The sequence below is a fragment of the Haplochromis burtoni genome, unplaced genomic scaffold, assembly GCF_018398535.1.
Source record: "Haplochromis burtoni strain Fernald_Lab_line unplaced genomic scaffold, NCSU_Asbu1 Contig_171, whole genome shotgun sequence".
Lineage (NCBI taxonomy): Eukaryota > Metazoa > Chordata > Actinopteri > Cichliformes > Cichlidae > Haplochromis > Haplochromis burtoni.
In genome coordinates this window covers 504,486-520,985 of record NW_024582532.1, presented here as the reverse complement: position 1 = coordinate 520,985, position 16,500 = coordinate 504,486, and the positions used below count along the sequence as shown (strand labels likewise).

General features: G+C 39.2%; 3 protein-coding genes across 4 annotated transcripts in view; 2 read left to right on the top strand and 1 right to left on the bottom strand.

The window, feature by feature from the left end:
• nudcd1 (NudC domain containing 1) overlaps positions 1-4,063 on the bottom strand; it is a 49,098-nt gene extending 45,035 nt beyond the window's left edge. The window contains exons 1-2 of the mRNA XM_042225435.1: positions 3,817-4,063; positions 2,550-2,704 (exon numbers count right to left, since the gene is read on the bottom strand). Of these exons, the coding sequence (XP_042081369.1) occupies positions 2,550-2,704; positions 3,817-3,931 (270 nt within the window). The 5' untranslated portion in view covers positions 3,932-4,063. The remainder of the gene's footprint in view (positions 1-2,549; positions 2,705-3,816) is intronic.
• A 148-nt stretch (positions 4,064-4,211) lies between these two features.
• Positions 4,212-5,729, top strand: LOC102309785 (transcription and mRNA export factor ENY2-2). The gene is made up of 5 exons (XM_005940920.3): positions 4,212-4,355; positions 4,459-4,533; positions 4,637-4,707; positions 4,802-4,876; positions 5,609-5,729. The coding sequence occupies exons 2-5, from the start codon at positions 4,466-4,468 to the stop codon at positions 5,683-5,685; spliced, it is 291 nt and encodes a 96-aa protein (XP_005940982.1). The 5' UTR covers positions 4,212-4,355; positions 4,459-4,465; the 3' UTR covers positions 5,686-5,729.
• A 3,695-nt stretch (positions 5,730-9,424) lies between these two features.
• The window catches only part of pkhd1l1.1 (PKHD1 like 1, tandem duplicate 1), a 44,817-nt gene continuing 37,741 nt past the window's right edge, over positions 9,425-16,500 (top strand). The window contains exons 1-15 of one of the 2 annotated variants that reach the window (XM_014339612.2): positions 9,425-9,860; positions 10,031-10,165; positions 10,266-10,343; positions 10,622-10,766; positions 11,348-11,441; positions 11,532-11,589; positions 11,668-11,761; positions 11,960-12,013; positions 12,112-12,185; positions 12,287-12,329; positions 12,450-12,520; positions 12,606-12,716; positions 14,091-14,183; positions 16,048-16,313; positions 16,397-16,488. In XM_014339612.2, the coding sequence (XP_014195098.1) occupies positions 10,111-10,165; positions 10,266-10,343; positions 10,622-10,766; positions 11,348-11,441; positions 11,532-11,589; positions 11,668-11,761; positions 11,960-12,013; positions 12,112-12,185; positions 12,287-12,329; positions 12,450-12,520; positions 12,606-12,716; positions 14,091-14,183; positions 16,048-16,313; positions 16,397-16,488 (1,328 nt within the window). In that variant the 5' untranslated portion in view covers positions 9,425-9,860; positions 10,031-10,110. Of the gene's footprint in view, positions 9,885-10,030; positions 10,166-10,265; positions 10,344-10,621; positions 10,767-11,347; positions 11,442-11,531; positions 11,590-11,667; positions 11,762-11,959; positions 12,014-12,111; positions 12,186-12,286; positions 12,330-12,449; positions 12,521-12,605; positions 12,717-14,090; positions 14,184-16,047; positions 16,314-16,396; positions 16,489-16,500 lie in introns of both variants that reach the window. The other variant, XM_005940926.3, reaches the window with a different exon arrangement.

Sequence of the window (16,500 nt, the reverse complement as noted above, 5' to 3'; positions counted from 1 at the left end):
TGAGACACCAATTATGTCTAATTATGGTCAATGATGACTAAGACATAAAAGAAGGCTCGATGGAAAAGGTCATGAGAACGATTTTGCTCCTCATCTCAACATCTTGGTACGGGGTAACAATACCAATCAGAACCTTGAGTCAATTATATAATCGCTCCTGTGATTAACTGGAGACCTACAAGGGCTCATCCAAACTTTATGTGCTCGGGTGATTCATACGACAGACAAAAGACTGCACAGAAAGTTGTGGTTCACACTAAATACTAAGAGCCACGTTTATTCTGACATTTATTATTTTGCATCTTGACCAAGAATAAAAAGAGGTTAGAAATAATGTTATATAATTTAACATAACTTTTAAAACTCTTGTGTTTCACAGACATCCTTTCTCTCCCCACAACCTGCTGATGCTCAAGTGTTTGGTCACCACCTACTGGCACATCAGGCGCATAAAAATCCTTCACTGAATACACCATCACAACATCAGGTCCATAATATGAAACGTTATATAATGGAAACATAAAACAATACTATAAAACAAAGACCTAAATTTGCCTAAAATCATTTGCAAAGACTCCAAACTTAGAAGTGATTTAGGAAAACTCTCAGATTACACAAATTCACATGGTGAGAGTTAGATTTCAGGTTAAATCCATTTGCCATGATGGTAAATTTAATCCTTGATCATCCATCCATCCATCCATCCATCCATCCGCTTCCACTTATCCTTTTCAGGGTCGCGGGGCGCTGGAGCCTATCCCAGCTGTCATAGGGCGAAAGGCGGGGTACACCCTGGACAGGTCGCCAGTCTGTCGCAGGGCCAACACACAGGGACAGACAACCATTCACACTCACATTCACACCTAGTGGCAATTTGGATTATCCAATTAACCTATCCCCACAAGCTGCATGTCTTTGGACAGTGGGAGGAAGCCGGAGTACCCGGAGAGAACCCACGCAAACACGGGGAGAACATGCAAACTCCACACAGAAAGACCCCGTCCTGATGGTGGAATTGAACTCAGGACCTTCTTGCTGTGCGGCAACAGTGCTAACCACCGTGCCACCGTGCTGCGCTGATCATATTATAATAAATAAAATTTTACAGCCTCTACGATTTACTGTTATAATACATGGGAGCTCATCATGTCTGTGAATGCTCTACGATGTGAAAAATACAATAAACTGCTTCACAGCATGAGGCTGTGAAAGCTATCAGCGTGTTGCTCTGCTGATGAAGGTCGAGCAGACCCAACTTGCATTTTTCCAGCTCCGAAACACTTTAGCTATGATGACTTTGTCAATGCTGGGTTTATTATTAGATGTAACAGAATCTTTACCCATGAAACATGTAACCTGCAGCTTTAATTACCTCACTGTTATTCTGAATTTGGAGCACATACTAATGGCACTAATGTATGCACATGATTGACCTGTGGCTCGTTTTTTCTACAGCTGCCAAACCAAACTGTTATTATGCTGGCAAGTTAACTACCATTAGTCAGCTGTAATTAACCACACAGTGTAATGCTTTAACTACTCAGTTTGTCTTAAGTGTTACATTAAATTTTATTCCTCTAACGCCTAAAAAGATAAATTAACCTTATTATGCAAAGCGCAAAGATTTTATTTAATCACCAGGATGAAAAAAAAAGTGGCAAAGCTTCTTCTTTCTGCCAGTTTCTCCTCTGCTTAGGGAACTCCTAAGTAGACCCTGATTAATACGCTGTCAGGGCTGATATATTATGTATTAGCTATTTACCAATATATCAGTATCTGTAATTATAAAAACCAATAAACGTACATTTAAAAAGTACGGAAGAGACAGAAGAAAGGCCTTTTCAACCATGAGTGTTGTAAAGTTTTGTCAACAAACCAACCAAATGATGCGAACAGAGCGTAAACATTAATGTTTATATGTTTGTTTGTTTTCAAGGTGCTGAAAACAAACAAAATATTAGTTGACATATTAAATTTTGAAATCAATATATGGTATTACATCGGTGTTGTCTTAAAAATCTTCTTTCAGTCAGGCTCCACTCCAAAGTCACTTAAAAGTCCTTCTTTTCACTTCACACAGTTTTTCATCTTAGAAGCAGACGCTTTGTGAAGAACTTTCACCTTTTCAAGATTTAGTCGTAACTTTAGCAAGAAATTCTTAGAAATTAAGAAAAATGTTGGCACGAGGAGCTAGCTTTATGAGCACTGACACTGACAGAGGCGAGGCTGCCGAACACTGGCGCCACCGGGCCCTCTGACCACCACCAGTAGGCAACGGGTGAAGCCGGAGCTCGAACCGGCAACCTTCCGATTACAGGCGAACTCCCAACTCTTGAGCCACGATGACATTACATACTTGTGTTTTTGTTTGGTTGGTTTCTTTTTGCGTAGGAAAAACTCCAAGCAAACTGAGCACACTTACCATGTTCATGTGTGGAACAATGAGCAGCATCACGTAGAAAATAGTGCAGTTGTGAAAACACCTTAGACGTCAATGGAGGGGCAACAATCATAAATAGGCCAAAAAACAAGAGGATTTGCAAACTCACCAGCGTAACGGTGAGATTAAGGACCCGTCCTTTGCAGTCCACAAAGTAAACACTGTCCTCATACCAGGGGTCTAAATGCAGGTAATTATACATGCCAAAGGCACGCATGTGTTCCAGGGTGTACTGAGTATCCTTCAGCTTGACCTCCTCCACGGCTGCGGCAGATATGAAAAAGAAAAGATTAAATATGGCGGTAATCAAATTTCTGTTATTTATGTTTTTACTTAAAAAGCAGGTTAACCTTCTGCCTTTCCTACAGTTGCTTTGTGGAAAGTGTTACATATGTCTTAACATATCTTAATATTTCAACATTTTACTCTAAGATGAACTATTGGTGACAAAAAAACTGCAATTAACTATTTTTACAGCTACTATTTGTCTGAATTATTCCCACTAAATAAAGTATCGTTGTTGGGGGTTTTTTAAAGCACATTAATCACCTTGTAATATGCATACCTGCATCTACTGTGAGTGGATGTCTGTGCAAAGTGTAAGCACCTTTTTATATAAGTAAGACTGTATCCAAACCAATGTTATAATGAATTCTCCTGTTACTTCATAGATTCTTGATTTTTGGCCCACACTAGCTGTTTTATAATCTGGATAAGAGACATAGTAGAAAACACCTGGATGCAACTCAGGTGAGCTCAGCTGGCCTGTTTCGATTAAAAGGAATTAGCAAGCTTTGGTATATGATTATGCAAAATATCGTTTTAATCACTAAAGTACATTTCTGGATCAGCAGCCCCACCAATTTAGTATTGTTCAAACTTAAGTTAAGATCTTGAAGTTAAAACACGTATTACAAAACTAACCTTATAACGTAAAGTAGGTGCAAGCTCCCTATGATTGTTTTTAAGTTATTTAAAATTGGTGCACTTGACTTGTCCTGGCAATATAAATGAGTTATGTATGTGTATGCAGTTCAAACTGTAGTAATTAGTCACTTCAGCGTTAATCTGTTAATTTTCAGTGGTTTAAACAATGCTATTGTTCAGATTTAGTGATCATGTGAAAGCTCATTAGGTTACAGTGGTGGACCTTAAGCTCTCATTCTGAGCCACTGAGCTACAGATACAGCTGCCAAAATATTATGTAGCATCAACAGCTGACGTCGTCACGTAGTGGCAGCTAATAAAATGTCTGAGATAATGTCAAATAACTTACATTGCTATTCCTATTTAATGTTATACTGGACAGAAGTTATACTGGACCTTTATCAGGGCTAGGCTAGCACACTTGCTAACTGCACTTAAGTTTTTCTCACCAGCATCCAGCTCTATGTTGTACGTCGGTATGGCGTCCAAGGATAACCTGTAACTCTCAAAGTTTGGGTCCAGCAGGTCTCTGTTGACCTTTAATGAGTAGTTAGACGCAGTCATGTCTTTTTCAATGAGACTGGCTTATTGACAAGTTGATGACAGCCTGTATGCAGCAAGAGGAGGAGGGTGAGGTGTAGCCAGCGTGATACACGTTTCCTGTGTTTTCGTCATTGTTTTCTCACACGGAGCTATTTTACGGCGGACAAAACCTCCCAGGGCGCAGGGGAAGTTGAGTCCTGAGCTAATTTCTCTTGAAATGCTTAAGTAACTGTTTTAATGTAGTGTTTTCAGTTTAAATGTATTGTATTATATTTGTTGTTATTAAACAGGTATTTTGAACACTAATGAGACTATCATTGGTTATTCAGGTTGACGTTGAAAGATTAACCGCTCCAAAGCCGGAACTTTTAAGCGTTGAACGTTTTTAGACGGTTCAGTTGCGTAAAGGGACCTTATGTTCCCCAGCTGATCCTTCTCGATAACGGTAGCGGCTACCTGATAGGGAGCTAAATTAGACATTATAATACATGCTTTTATTACTCTCTTTCTTCCGAGCTGACTGTGTCGGTGTGTGTGTTTAATTTCAGGCGGATCATGAGCAAAGATTCCCAGATGAGGGCTGCAATAAATCAGAAGCTGATAGAGATGGGGGAACGGGAGCGGTAAGCGAGTCTTTCGCTGCAGTGATTTGATGCTGGATGGTTTGGCGTGGTTTTGAATTGCACAGATTAAGCCACATAATGTGAATTAAATGTGTGGCCGCAGGTTGAAAGAGTTGCTCAGAGCGAAGCTGGTGGAGTGTGGGTGGAAGGATCAGCTGAAAGCACACTGCAAAGGTATTTGACTTGTTCTTATGTTTGTGTCCGGTGATGCTGTCGTGGTGCTATAAAAACAAAAGTCACTAAAGTCATTACCTCCCGTTTGAGCCAGATGTGATCAGAGAAAAGGGCCTGGAGCATGTCACAGTGGAGGACCTGGTCACAGAGGTCACACCAAAAGGCAGAGGTACAGTACAGATGTTCAAACGCAACAGCAGGGGGAGGAAGACTGTTAGAAGTGATGAGCATACTCATTTGCATCGTTGGTTTAGATGTACAAGTCAATTTACTTATTTAGCACTGCACATAATCTTTAATACATCTTTGTGCATGCTAACTAACAAACTGCTAATGTTGTAGGTCAGCACTACTTATTGATTACAGCTCTTACAATTTCAGGTTTCCCTGATATACAGTCTTGAACCACCCCTCACTCCTTTATATTTTTCTTCCAAGGAGCCAGACGCTGTATTTTTTTTTAAACTGGTCTTCAGTAGTAGTTCTTCAGACTTTCTGAAGGTCTTTCAGAGTTTGTCTTTGGACATTGACTGCCCATTTGAAGAACACTTTCAGATGCCTCAGTCATTTTAAATGAGCTTTAGCCTAGAGAAGATGGCAGTGTTTCTGGATCATTTTCCATTATTTGTGCATATTGGATATTAACCATTATTCGTGCATGGCATGGTGATTTCTGGAAATGTTTCTGAGCTTCGTAGGAAGTTTTAGAGGGAGCTGGTGCCTCTTAAAAGTCATATTTTATCTACCAGGCCAACACTATAACATACATAGAAAAAATATTAGAAACAGCTGACAGGATGACAACTTCTGACAATAAAAGTATCGTGTTGTGTGAGTATGTAAGTTTCTATTTTGTGTTCTGACTTATCTCTCTTCATCTCTTCGTCTCTTTCCACTGCAGCACTTGTACCAGACAGTGTGAAGAAAGAACTCCTCCAGAGAATCAGAGCTTTTTTAGCTCAACATGCAACCTTGTGAATGACACACTTCCCTTTTTTTTTTTTTGTTTGTTTGTTTGTTTTTACTCACTGTTGATCCACGAGTGAAATCCAAACTGTTGTTTATTGTGTTCATTTTAGTGCTAATTTTATTTTTTATTGTGTGTTTTCATATTGATTTTTAGTTTATGCTGCAGTTTTGGAGAAGAAAAATAAAGTCATGCCTATTTTGGTCATTCTTGTTGTAATTGCTACCTGTCTGGTTGATCAAAACCCAAAAGTGCAGACAAATTAAGTCTTAGTGCAAAAGGCAGTGGACACCCTCGACCGGTCCCCAGTCTGTCGCCCATGTCGAAAAAACAAAAACTTATAATTGCATCATAAACTTTGAAATGTTATTTATTTACAGTTGTTGAGAAAATACACCCCAGAAATAATAATGTTGATTGGCAGTAGGTTTTATGGATCAGGAGTTAATAAAAAATGATCTGGTCTTAAACACGTCTTGAAATTAGATAAATATTATCTCAGATAAATAACAAAACATAACTTGCTACACAAAATACAAAAAGAGTGTGGAAAAAAAGTACATCATTACTGCCTCCATAGGAATTAAGAGGCTAAGCAGCTGCTAATCAAATGCACTTGAATAGCTGATCATCAGCAAGTGTGAGCACCTCTATAAAAGTACAAGTTTTGGCCGTTCCCTGCTCTGGAGCTTTCAGGTGTGTGTTAATGCAGTGCCATGGTGGAAGGGCATCAGCAATGATCTCGAAGAAGCACTTGTTCCAACAGTCTTGGAAGTTTGTAAAGGATATTTCTAAACATTTTGAAGCTCATCATTCTACGCTGAGAAAGATTAGTCCGTCACAAGTGGAAAATACGTCATAGCGTTACTATGAGAGGACATCCCAGCAAATTTTCCCCAAGGAGTAATGCTTAGAGAAACTTTGATATATGAGCTGCAGCTCAGACTCTACAGGCCTCATTTAGCTTGTTAAATGTTAAATTCTCAATTTGCTGTTCATACCGCCGTAGTGCAGGCAAAATGAAAGGGTGTTTGTTCAGGGTCTTAAAAATATTAGAACACACACACAAACATCATGGAAACACCCCACTCTGCACAATCAGACACATGCATCCCAGATGCATCACTGTAAAATAGTCTCTTTAAAAGAAAAAAAATAACTATATAAATAAAGAACTGAGTAAGAAAGATAACTAATTAAAACTAATTCTAAAGACTGCTGGGTATAGTACTGTACATAACCAAATCAACAGTTCAGCATTCTAACAGCTTGTGGGAGGAAGCTGTTGGAGGCTTCCTCCAACAGCTATAACCGTTTGCCTGATGGCAACAGTTCAAAGAATTGAGGGGGTGTGAGGAGTCATTCACCATTTTCAGTGCACTGCTCCTGCTGTGGCTCTCGAAAAGCTCTTGGACAGAGGGGAGGGAAACTCCAAGGGCCTTCTGAGCTGCTCTAACTATCCTCTGCAGTGCTGTTTTGTCTGACATACTGCAGCTGGAATACCACGCTGATATACATGTACCGTATGTCAGAACATTCCTCTGTTAAAAAGTCCTGAGGATGCTGGAGGGGACAGAGGCTTGTTTCACCCAGTCCCTGCTGGGCCCATTTTCTGATCACTGAGATGCTCTTGTCCCAGCTCAGGTGCTTCGAGATCTGAACACCTAAGAACCTGATGTCTTCTACTCTCTCCACTGGGCAGTCGCTGATACTGAGAGGAGCGTGCTGGATCCGTATCTTCCGGATTATTCACTCTACACCAGCCCACAAGACGTTCAACTTCTTTCCTGTACATTGATTCATCATTTCTGCAAATCAGTCCCACCACTGTGATATCATCTTCAAACTTAATAACTAGGTTCCCCTCATATCTGGATACACAGTCATGTGTTAACAGCATGAACAACAGTGGCCTGAGAACACATCCTTGAGGAGATCCAGCGCTCAGCATGGTGGGTTTGGAAATGTTTCTCCCAAGACATGTGTGGTGTTCAGCCCCAGTAAGTGGAGTTTCTCTAGTAGTCTCTGTGGAATGGTGGTGTTAAACACTGAGCTAAAATCAATATATTGGAGTATGGCATAGGTCCAGATGGGGGATGTCTGAGTGCAAGGTGGTGGTTAATGCATCCTCTGTGGAGTGGTTAGGATGATAAGCAAACTGGAGCAGGTCAATTGATGCAGGAAGGGTGGCTGTGATGTGTGGTTTGATAAGCTGTTCAAAACACTTCATCACAGTTGGCGTCAATGCGACGGAACTATAGCCATTTAGACAAGATAAAACTGGTTTCTCTGCTATTGGCACTATGGTGGATATTTTGAAGCATCTCGGTGCGGTGGCGTGACTGAGGGAGACGTTAAAAATATCATTTAGGACATGTGCCAGCTCACCAGTGCAGTCCCTGAGCACATGTCCTGGGATGTTATCTGGACCTGCAGCTTTCCGTGGGTTGACCCCGGCTAGGGTCCTCTGGTATCTGCTGCACTTATAATAACAGCTGGCCCTGTAGATAATGGAGGAGAACCCACTTTCCCTCTGTATGTTCGGTTTGATGCCTGGAAGCATGCAAAGAAGTTATTGAACCTGTCCGGAAGAGAAGCATCATCTTTATTGACCCCTTGCAATTCATCAGTGCCTGTACTCCCTGCCATGTTCATCTGGTGTTTCCTGTCTCGCAGAGGTGTCTCTCGCAGACCTGGCCACAGGGAGAGCAGTCTCATGCTCCACCAGGGTCTCTGGTTGCCACGTGCAGTGAAGGCCTTAACTACAGTGACATCCTCTTAGCAATGTAGCTGTTTACTGCCTCTGCCTGCTCTATGTTTATCTGGTCTCCCTGCGAGGCTGCTGTCTTGAACACCCCCCATTCGGTGTTCCTAAAGCAGTCTTTAGTGCCGAGGCTGTGCTGAGGCTGCCAGATCCTGGTCTGTTTTCTCACTGGTCTGCTGCGCTTCAGGAATGGTTTGTAAGCAGGCTCAAGCGTAACAGAAAGGTGATCAGAGTGGGTGAGGTGGGGGTTTGCTCATTATAAGTACATGGAGAGTATCTGTGTTGAAGAACAACGTCATGGCATTGCTCAAAGACATTTTGATAACAATCTCTTTCCTGGAAGGGGTTTGTTACTTTACATTTCTTTTAAATACCTTGAAGGTGTTTTGTTGGATTCAAGTCAGGTGAAATAGTTAAAACAACTTTTTTCTTTTTGTTCTTGAAACACTCGTGTGATTTTTGACAATGTGCTTTGGATGATTATCATGCTGAAATATTTCTATGATGTCAGGCTTCTGAAGGTATACAGCGGTTTGGCATTCGTGATTCCATCTGTAAAGTCATGAGGACACCCTTCGAATTATTTCATATTTATGAATATTACACCCACTTTGGTGAATTTAATTAAGCAATCTTTCTATGCATTGTTTGGATTTTTTAAATAGACATAGTCTAAAGGAAAACGGGCCACCAAGAGACTGGTCTGTAATCTGTCAGTGAACTGTGTTTGACATTATTTATTATTATTATTATTATTATTATTATTATTATTATTATTATTATTATTAATATTTACTGTTTGCCAGTTTTAGATCTGTTTTCTTTTTATGGTTCAAGGCACAAATTAGTTGAATAGGAAATCTACAATTAATATAAGGTTGCAAGCATCATAAGGAGTTTTATTTATCATTGTTATGATCACAGACAGTTTTGCAAACACTCAAAGACTGAAATGCGAAGCACTACTGTACGATATGTTTTATAAATGAAACGTGGACAGAATAACATGAAGACCACTTCAAGAGCACATTGTGCAAGTGGAGAATGATTGCACTTTAATACAAATTTAATCCAACGGTCATGAAACGGTGTGAAAAAGTCAAAGGCTACACAAAGACCATATTTACTGAAGGACTGAACAAATGCAAAACGTGTATAACTTTGCATACTTTAGCTTTTTATAGCTCCACTTCTTTCTCCACATGTTCATCGATAATTGCATTCCGTGTTCATGGAGCCATTATTTATCACGGTTTCTGACTCACTTTGGCTTTTGTTTTTAAATGCAGACATCTTGAAAATCTGATAAATGCAGCAAAAACTTCTTCCAGTCTCCTCCCAGTTTCAGGTGAGGGGCGGGACCCTGAGCACGTTATAAAAAGGTAGTGCGCGTCCCTGAACTGACAGTTTCCCAGTCAACAGGTAAACAAAATTTTCTCACAGCAGGTGAGTTTTGTTCATTTAAATGTCACACTGGAAAATGAAAAATAAAATTTTTTAAAATAAGATTTGTTGTAATAATTGTACATTTTACCACATATATTTATTCTATGGCTGTCAATAAATGTCAATGATATTTTTGTTTTAAATAGTACTTTTGTGTCACGTGATTCACAATCGGTCGAGAGAGGGGCGCAGGTGAGGCAGCAAAGTAACCTGGGAGCTCTTCAGGATGGAGGTCAAGTGGAAGGCCGCAGCTCTCCTCTTCGCTCTTTGGTGTTGCTGCGGTAAGTTAAGTCAACTTCTATTCTAAACTCAGTTGTTTTAGCTCGCTGTTCACACTCGAGGAAAAAAGATTTCTCATGCGGTTTTAATTCAATTTTGCAGATGCTCAGCGCATAACCTCCGTGTCCCCACGCATAGGAAGCGTCAATGGAGCCACACGACTCACCATTCAAGGAGATGGTAGGAGATCCGTAATGAGGTTTAGAAGTAAATTCAAAAAGTAGTGTGGGCATTATTTTACTTTGTAAAACAAGTTATGATGGATTCTGAGATATAAGTCAATTTTAAGCTATTCTGTAGCTAAAAGATGCAGCTGAAGAAGATTTGTTAATGCAGTTGTAACTGTCCTGAGAGTCCTTGTGCCTGCTGGCCTGGTGGGATGATGCTGAAAGATGTGACTCTAAGCCTCAAAAACAATTACCTTCTGAGATTGTGTTGCCCCCTTTTTTCCCTTCCAGGTTTTGCACAGGAGCGGCAGTTCCAGCTGAATCCAGTAGACGACATGTTTGGAAACCGTGTGACCCTGGTGTCAAACACCCTGTCAGTCCCCTGTGATGTGGAGAGAGACTCCACACACAGCAACCAGATTATGTGCTACACCAGGTACAGTTCAGGCATACTTTAGCAGCACGTCTGTATTTACTTATTTCACAAGTTACTTAATTATTTCACAGGCACTTTATATTGTCACTTAAAGACCCTACAATAATACAGAAAAACCCCAACAATCGGACGAAAAGCTATGAGCAAATACTTGGCAACAGCAGGATAAAAAACTCCATTTTAACAGGAAGAAACCTACGGCAAAGCCAGGCTCGGGGGAGGCGCAGTCATCTGCTGCAAGTGGTTGGGGGTGAGGGAAGGGAGACAGGAAATAAAACACTTTGCCTAAAATAAATTCCCCTCTGAGCGCCCCTAGTTGTCCTTGTGAATAAAAGATTAATTAACTTTCTAGATAACTTAGCTATAATAGCTGTTGTTTAATTCTGGTTAATTTTGGCATATTGGCTCATTTTTACCAAAACTTTGTACTGTATACATAATGTATGTATGTGTAATTGTATAGAATCTATATCAACTGGCTGTTGATGTTCAATATACTGAATATTATAATGATGGCTCTTTTTTTAAAGCTACTTCCTGCATGCCATTGCCATCTAAAATCATTTCTTTGTCTCTCACAGACCCATGCCATATGATTATTATGAAATCCATGTCAGCGTGGATGGTGTTCCAGACAACAGCATGTGCCGTTATAGTTCGCTCTGCATCTTTACAGTAAGTCTGTGTGCAACACATACTTTCATTTATCTGTGTTTTGGATTTGTTGTGGTCATTGGTTTTTTTATCACCTTTAACTCTTTTCAGACTGTTTGGTATCGCACGCCTACTATTGAATCTCTGAGTCCAGTCAGTGGTCCTCCAGGTAACGTGTGTGCTGCATTCAGTTATTTTACTGAGTTCACTTTGAACTTTTGTTAAACCCACTCTAATGACATGGCAGGCACATTGGTGACCGTGTATGGACGTATCTTTACCGATGTATATGGAAGCAACACAGACTTGAGCTCAAATGGAATCAACGCCAGATTTCTGAGGTAGAAAATGTTAAAATAACTGAAATTGTATTTCTGTAAACCAATTAATCTTACCAAAGCAGCAAAAAGCAATTTTATAAAATGAAAAAAGGTCACGATTTGAAGATAATCTGTTAATATTCTGTAACAGATCCAGCCTCATCCATCAGTTTTCTTAAACTTTATTTGTACACCTCTGTAATCTTCTTTTTATTGCAGATCCTACATGGGAGGAATGCCTTGTGATCTGCTTAAACCCAACTCAGATGAACGGTAAGTTGTTCACCTGCGTGCTTTCTACATTGAATATATTCAGAGCACTATAAAAAGAAAAGAAAAGTTATTTCATTTTTTGCACAATATATCTTAAGGTATAACCTCCAACTGGTTTCTCAATCTTCACAAATGGGATACATGAGCTGCAAAATGACGGGGACGTTTGTTGGTAGGCTGGCTTTCTTCACACTGAAATTACAGCTCTTCTTAATATATGTCACTTTCAAGTTTTCCAAACAACCCTTTAGTAATATATTGTGTATCCAACAGGTCATCAAAACCTGAGTTACATTCTTGATGCAGACTTTGGGAGGTAAAACACTTCAATTGTTTAATGTAAAATTTGTGGCTTCTGAACATTTTTAGCTGTTGCAGATGTTAAACTGAAAATTGTGCTGAGAAGAAGCCATTCTTTTTTCTTTATAATCTGTAGGAGTCAGGCAGTGAAGAAGCTCTACAGGGTTTCAGCTTTGGGCAAGCTGTCCATGTTTCAGACCTTTGCAGGTACTTAGGAGAGCAGATATTTGTTGTTCACGATGATTCAGTTCTTACATTTAGTATTTATTCCTTGTTTTTGTCTTTTTCTTAGAGGTGACAGGGGTCTTTCCTTCAGAGGGTAGCATCATGGGTGGAACTCTGTTGACCGTTCAGGGTCGTTTTTTTGACGAAACTGATCAACCAGCACGCGTTCTCGTTGGAGGTAATCGTCACCATCGGAACAGAAACGCATAAAAACACTAACCAGCAACAGCCGTGTCAACTTGTTTTCAGCACAAAGTGTTCAGTATGAATGGATGAATGATACACACGTTTCCACTAAACAAATTTCTATGTGTTGTTCAAACTACAAGGCACGCAAAGGTGATTATCCTTGTCAACGCAACAGCATGTCAGCATGCGTTGAAAACAAAACCACTGACTTGTCAGACAGCAGAGGAAATAACTTTCCAAAGCACAGAAGCACAGCACACCATGACAAAAATGCTGCTTTTCCAAGGGCTTTGTGAGTCATGTAGTATGCTGCTGACTTTCAGTTATGGTACATATGCAATAATAATAGATGTGAGATTGTAACTGAACCCAATATGTAGACAACAGATATGGAATCACCATTTAAAGGCATTCCTCTCCACAAAGATAACGATACAGATCACTAAATTCAGGTGTTTGCAATGCATTGGAAATGTATGTCAGCTGTGATGTGACACACAAATGATCAGTAACAGACTGGAGAGTGTAACGTGGAGACGAATTATTTTTTTATGAGCTTTACAGTTAGAAAATATGAAACCAAACAGTAATTTATTCTGTAAGTATTTGCATATTTGAAGTTATAGATGATTTTAAAGATGTTAAATGCAGAAATAGCCATTGAATTGTCAGCTACAAAACATTACCAGTTAGAAAATTGTACAAATGTATGATGGTAGAAAGAAACAAAGAAAAATAAAATCTAAGTGGTGATGGAAAAAAAAATATTTGCAGAAAAATATATTCATACATCGTAATAAATTAGATTTATATTTATTTTTAGTTACAAAATGACTAACGGGAAGAAATAAAAAATATATTAAACCAGCTGAAAAATAAGTAAAGAAAACCTACAACACACGTGAATTATATAATAGATTATATTATTGTGTTTTTGTTTTAAAGGTAGACTTTTAAAGTTAAAGGTGGATTATAGGTGAAGTACTTTATATGTTGAATTACAAGTTTTAAAAATGTAATCAGATTAACTACTGTTTAGCCATCGTATTGATGCAGGATAGGAAAAGGTAGACTACAGGTAGTACTGTGGGTGTACTGTGATAAAAGTGTTACATGGACTTAAATGTCAATGAAGTACCTTGATACTCATTGATGTACTTACATACAATACTTTGTATTAATTGTGCTTTCTACCACCGTCGAGTGGTTGTAAAATGTTTCAAAATTCTACACGTTAGGTAAATAAACCCCCCACATGAAAACATGCTTTATTCAGCTCTGCTGTTTTTTTCTGCATGTGTGTGTAAAGTTGATGTGAGCTAAAATGTACCTTTAGCCGCTGACGTTTGATATTTTTCCACAGGCCTGCCTTGTGAAGTCCAGAGTGTGGACGATGACAGAATCACATGCAAGACTGCAGAACACCAGATGAACAAGAACGCAGCAGTCTACCCGGGTGAGAACGTGCCGTCTCCTCTGATGTGTTTGTCTTTTAACCGGCACTTGTTTTGATCCATCCTGCCGCTGTCATACCGTGTAATTATCTAAGTAACACATGGGAATCTGTGGACAACTTGAAGAGTGGAAGAATTTAAAGTATCTATTTGTCAACAAATCTGCTGTCTTAGAGATTTCATCTTATTCTTCTCACCTTTTATCAAGACTCTGACTTTGATGTGCTGTGTGCTGGAATGAGATAATCATTCCAGCACAAACAATCACTTTAATCGTGCATCACAGAAAAGTTCTCAGTCACGATGACGTGAATGGAAAAAAACACACACATGCCTTTTAATGTTTTTCAATTTCTACCACTGTTTCTATCAGGAACATAATCACCTTTAACTTTTCTTTAAATACACATTGGTTCCCTGGATGTTTTATCTTTGTCATATTTCAGCATACACAAACAGACCTAAAAACTGACTGTACAGGCAGGCTTAAATATAAAGCACACCCTTTACTGGTGGATAGGAAGCAATAGAAACTACAAAAAGTGAGAGAAGAATAACAAATCCATGCTATGTTTGCACAAAGGGCTAATTCGGGAAAGAAGACAGAGCTGTGAAAACACACATATCCAAGTAATTCAGGTGATTAAACAAGAGGAAACCAAATATAAGACATAAATGACAAGTAACTAGTAAACAAATAGTGAAAGCCATAACTAAATGGGGAAATACAGAAACATAAAATAACTTTCTGTAGCAGAAGAGACACAGGAGGATGAAACACTGAGGGAATAAATTAAAATAACAGAAGCTGGAAGTAAACACTCAAAACTGAGGCCAAGGAATAACATCAAGATGAAAATCTACACAGTAAGACAACTAATAACCAAACATAAAAATATTTAATAATAAATACAACTTGAAAGTCCCAAAACTGAAAGCTCTGGTGGTGACATCACCGTATCGAAGAGGTGGCTGACACAAACACATTGTAGCATATGAAAGGTCTCCAAGTTCTATCAGTGAAGACCAGATCCTGATCCACAGCTGTGTACTTCACTTAAATATTCATAGAATGGAGGTTAAATATTGTATTAAAGTTATTTGTACAAAGTCCATGTTGAGTCTGAGGGGGTCGGTTAGGAATTCGGGTGATCTGTTATGACCCATATACCGTCTTAATCTTTAACGACTTGTTATTTATTGTTCCTTTGCTGTAAAATTTGCTTCAAGATGCACAAAACTTATTTAAATGGATTATCAGCTTCTGCATTTACCAAATATGTATTTAAAAAAAAATGCTCTTGACAGATTAATCAGATCTGGGCTATGAGGAGATACTGTTGTCCAAAAATAAAAAAAATCCTTTCACCAGAGATTGGTGAGATCTGATGATAAAAAATAACTCACCTGTCCTTTGTGTTAAAACGAGGTCAAAAGGCAGCCGTACCGGCTCGCTGCATGCTTGCCTTTTCTGTTTTTATTTGCTTTGCGTTTTCCGTGTTTGTCTGATTCAGGCCAGTCTGGTTTTCATCTGTCACCACTGGGATTTTATTTTGTAACACTCTGTTGACTTTTCAGTATTTGAAATGAGTTCATGTTTTTCATTATTTACTTCGTTTGTAGCTTTTCTCACACTTGTAAGCCTTTTATCTTACTGTTGTTCATCTTGACTGATTTTAGTATTTAGCTCAGGGACAAAAGCAGTGTGGCCCTGAAATACATTAACATTGTTGCTGATATTAGTCTATTGATTGCTTTTATCATAGATTATTATGCTAATATGCCATCTCTTTGGCATTTCATTTTCTTTCCTTGATTAAGCGACTAACTGTTTTTGCATACCTCATTTTTACTTTTTATGTGAAGGCGGAAGAGGCTTGAAAATGGAGGTGTGGAACAACTCGCGGCCCTCTTCTCTCAGCAATATTTGGAGCTACAACAGGAACACAACTGGCTACTGGTCTCAGTGGATCGACTCCATGCCCTACGTCTTCCCCAGAGAAATGGATTACTTCACCACACGATTTACAGGCTTCTTTGTCCCTCCTGCCACCGGCAACTACACGATATACTTGAACTGTGATGATCGATGTGATCTCTATCTCAGCAACTCGAGCCGCCCTGAAAATAAGGTGTGACAAGATTTATTTTTTTCAAATCACAGTACAGTTTACTGTTCTTAAGTGATAATAATTTCCTAAATCCTTTACTTCAGGTTAAAGTTGCATATCAGCCATATTATGTCATTGACTACACACAACTGGCGTCACAAAAGTCACAAGTACTGGCCTTGGAGAAAGACAAACCGTAAGCCTGGCA

Excerpts from the sequence above, each read along its gene's own strand:
- LOC102309785 (XM_005940920.3), top strand. The coding sequence starts at position 4,466 with ATGAGCAAAGATTCCCAGATGAGGGCTGCAATAAATCAGAAGCTGATA. Across the intron at positions 4,534-4,636 it reads GAGATGGGGGAACGGGAGCG|GTTGAAAGAGTTGCTCAGAG; the intron begins GTAAGCGAGTCT and ends GTGTGGCCGCAG. Across the intron at positions 4,708-4,801 it reads GCTGAAAGCACACTGCAAAG|ATGTGATCAGAGAAAAGGGC; the intron begins GTATTTGACTTG and ends CGTTTGAGCCAG.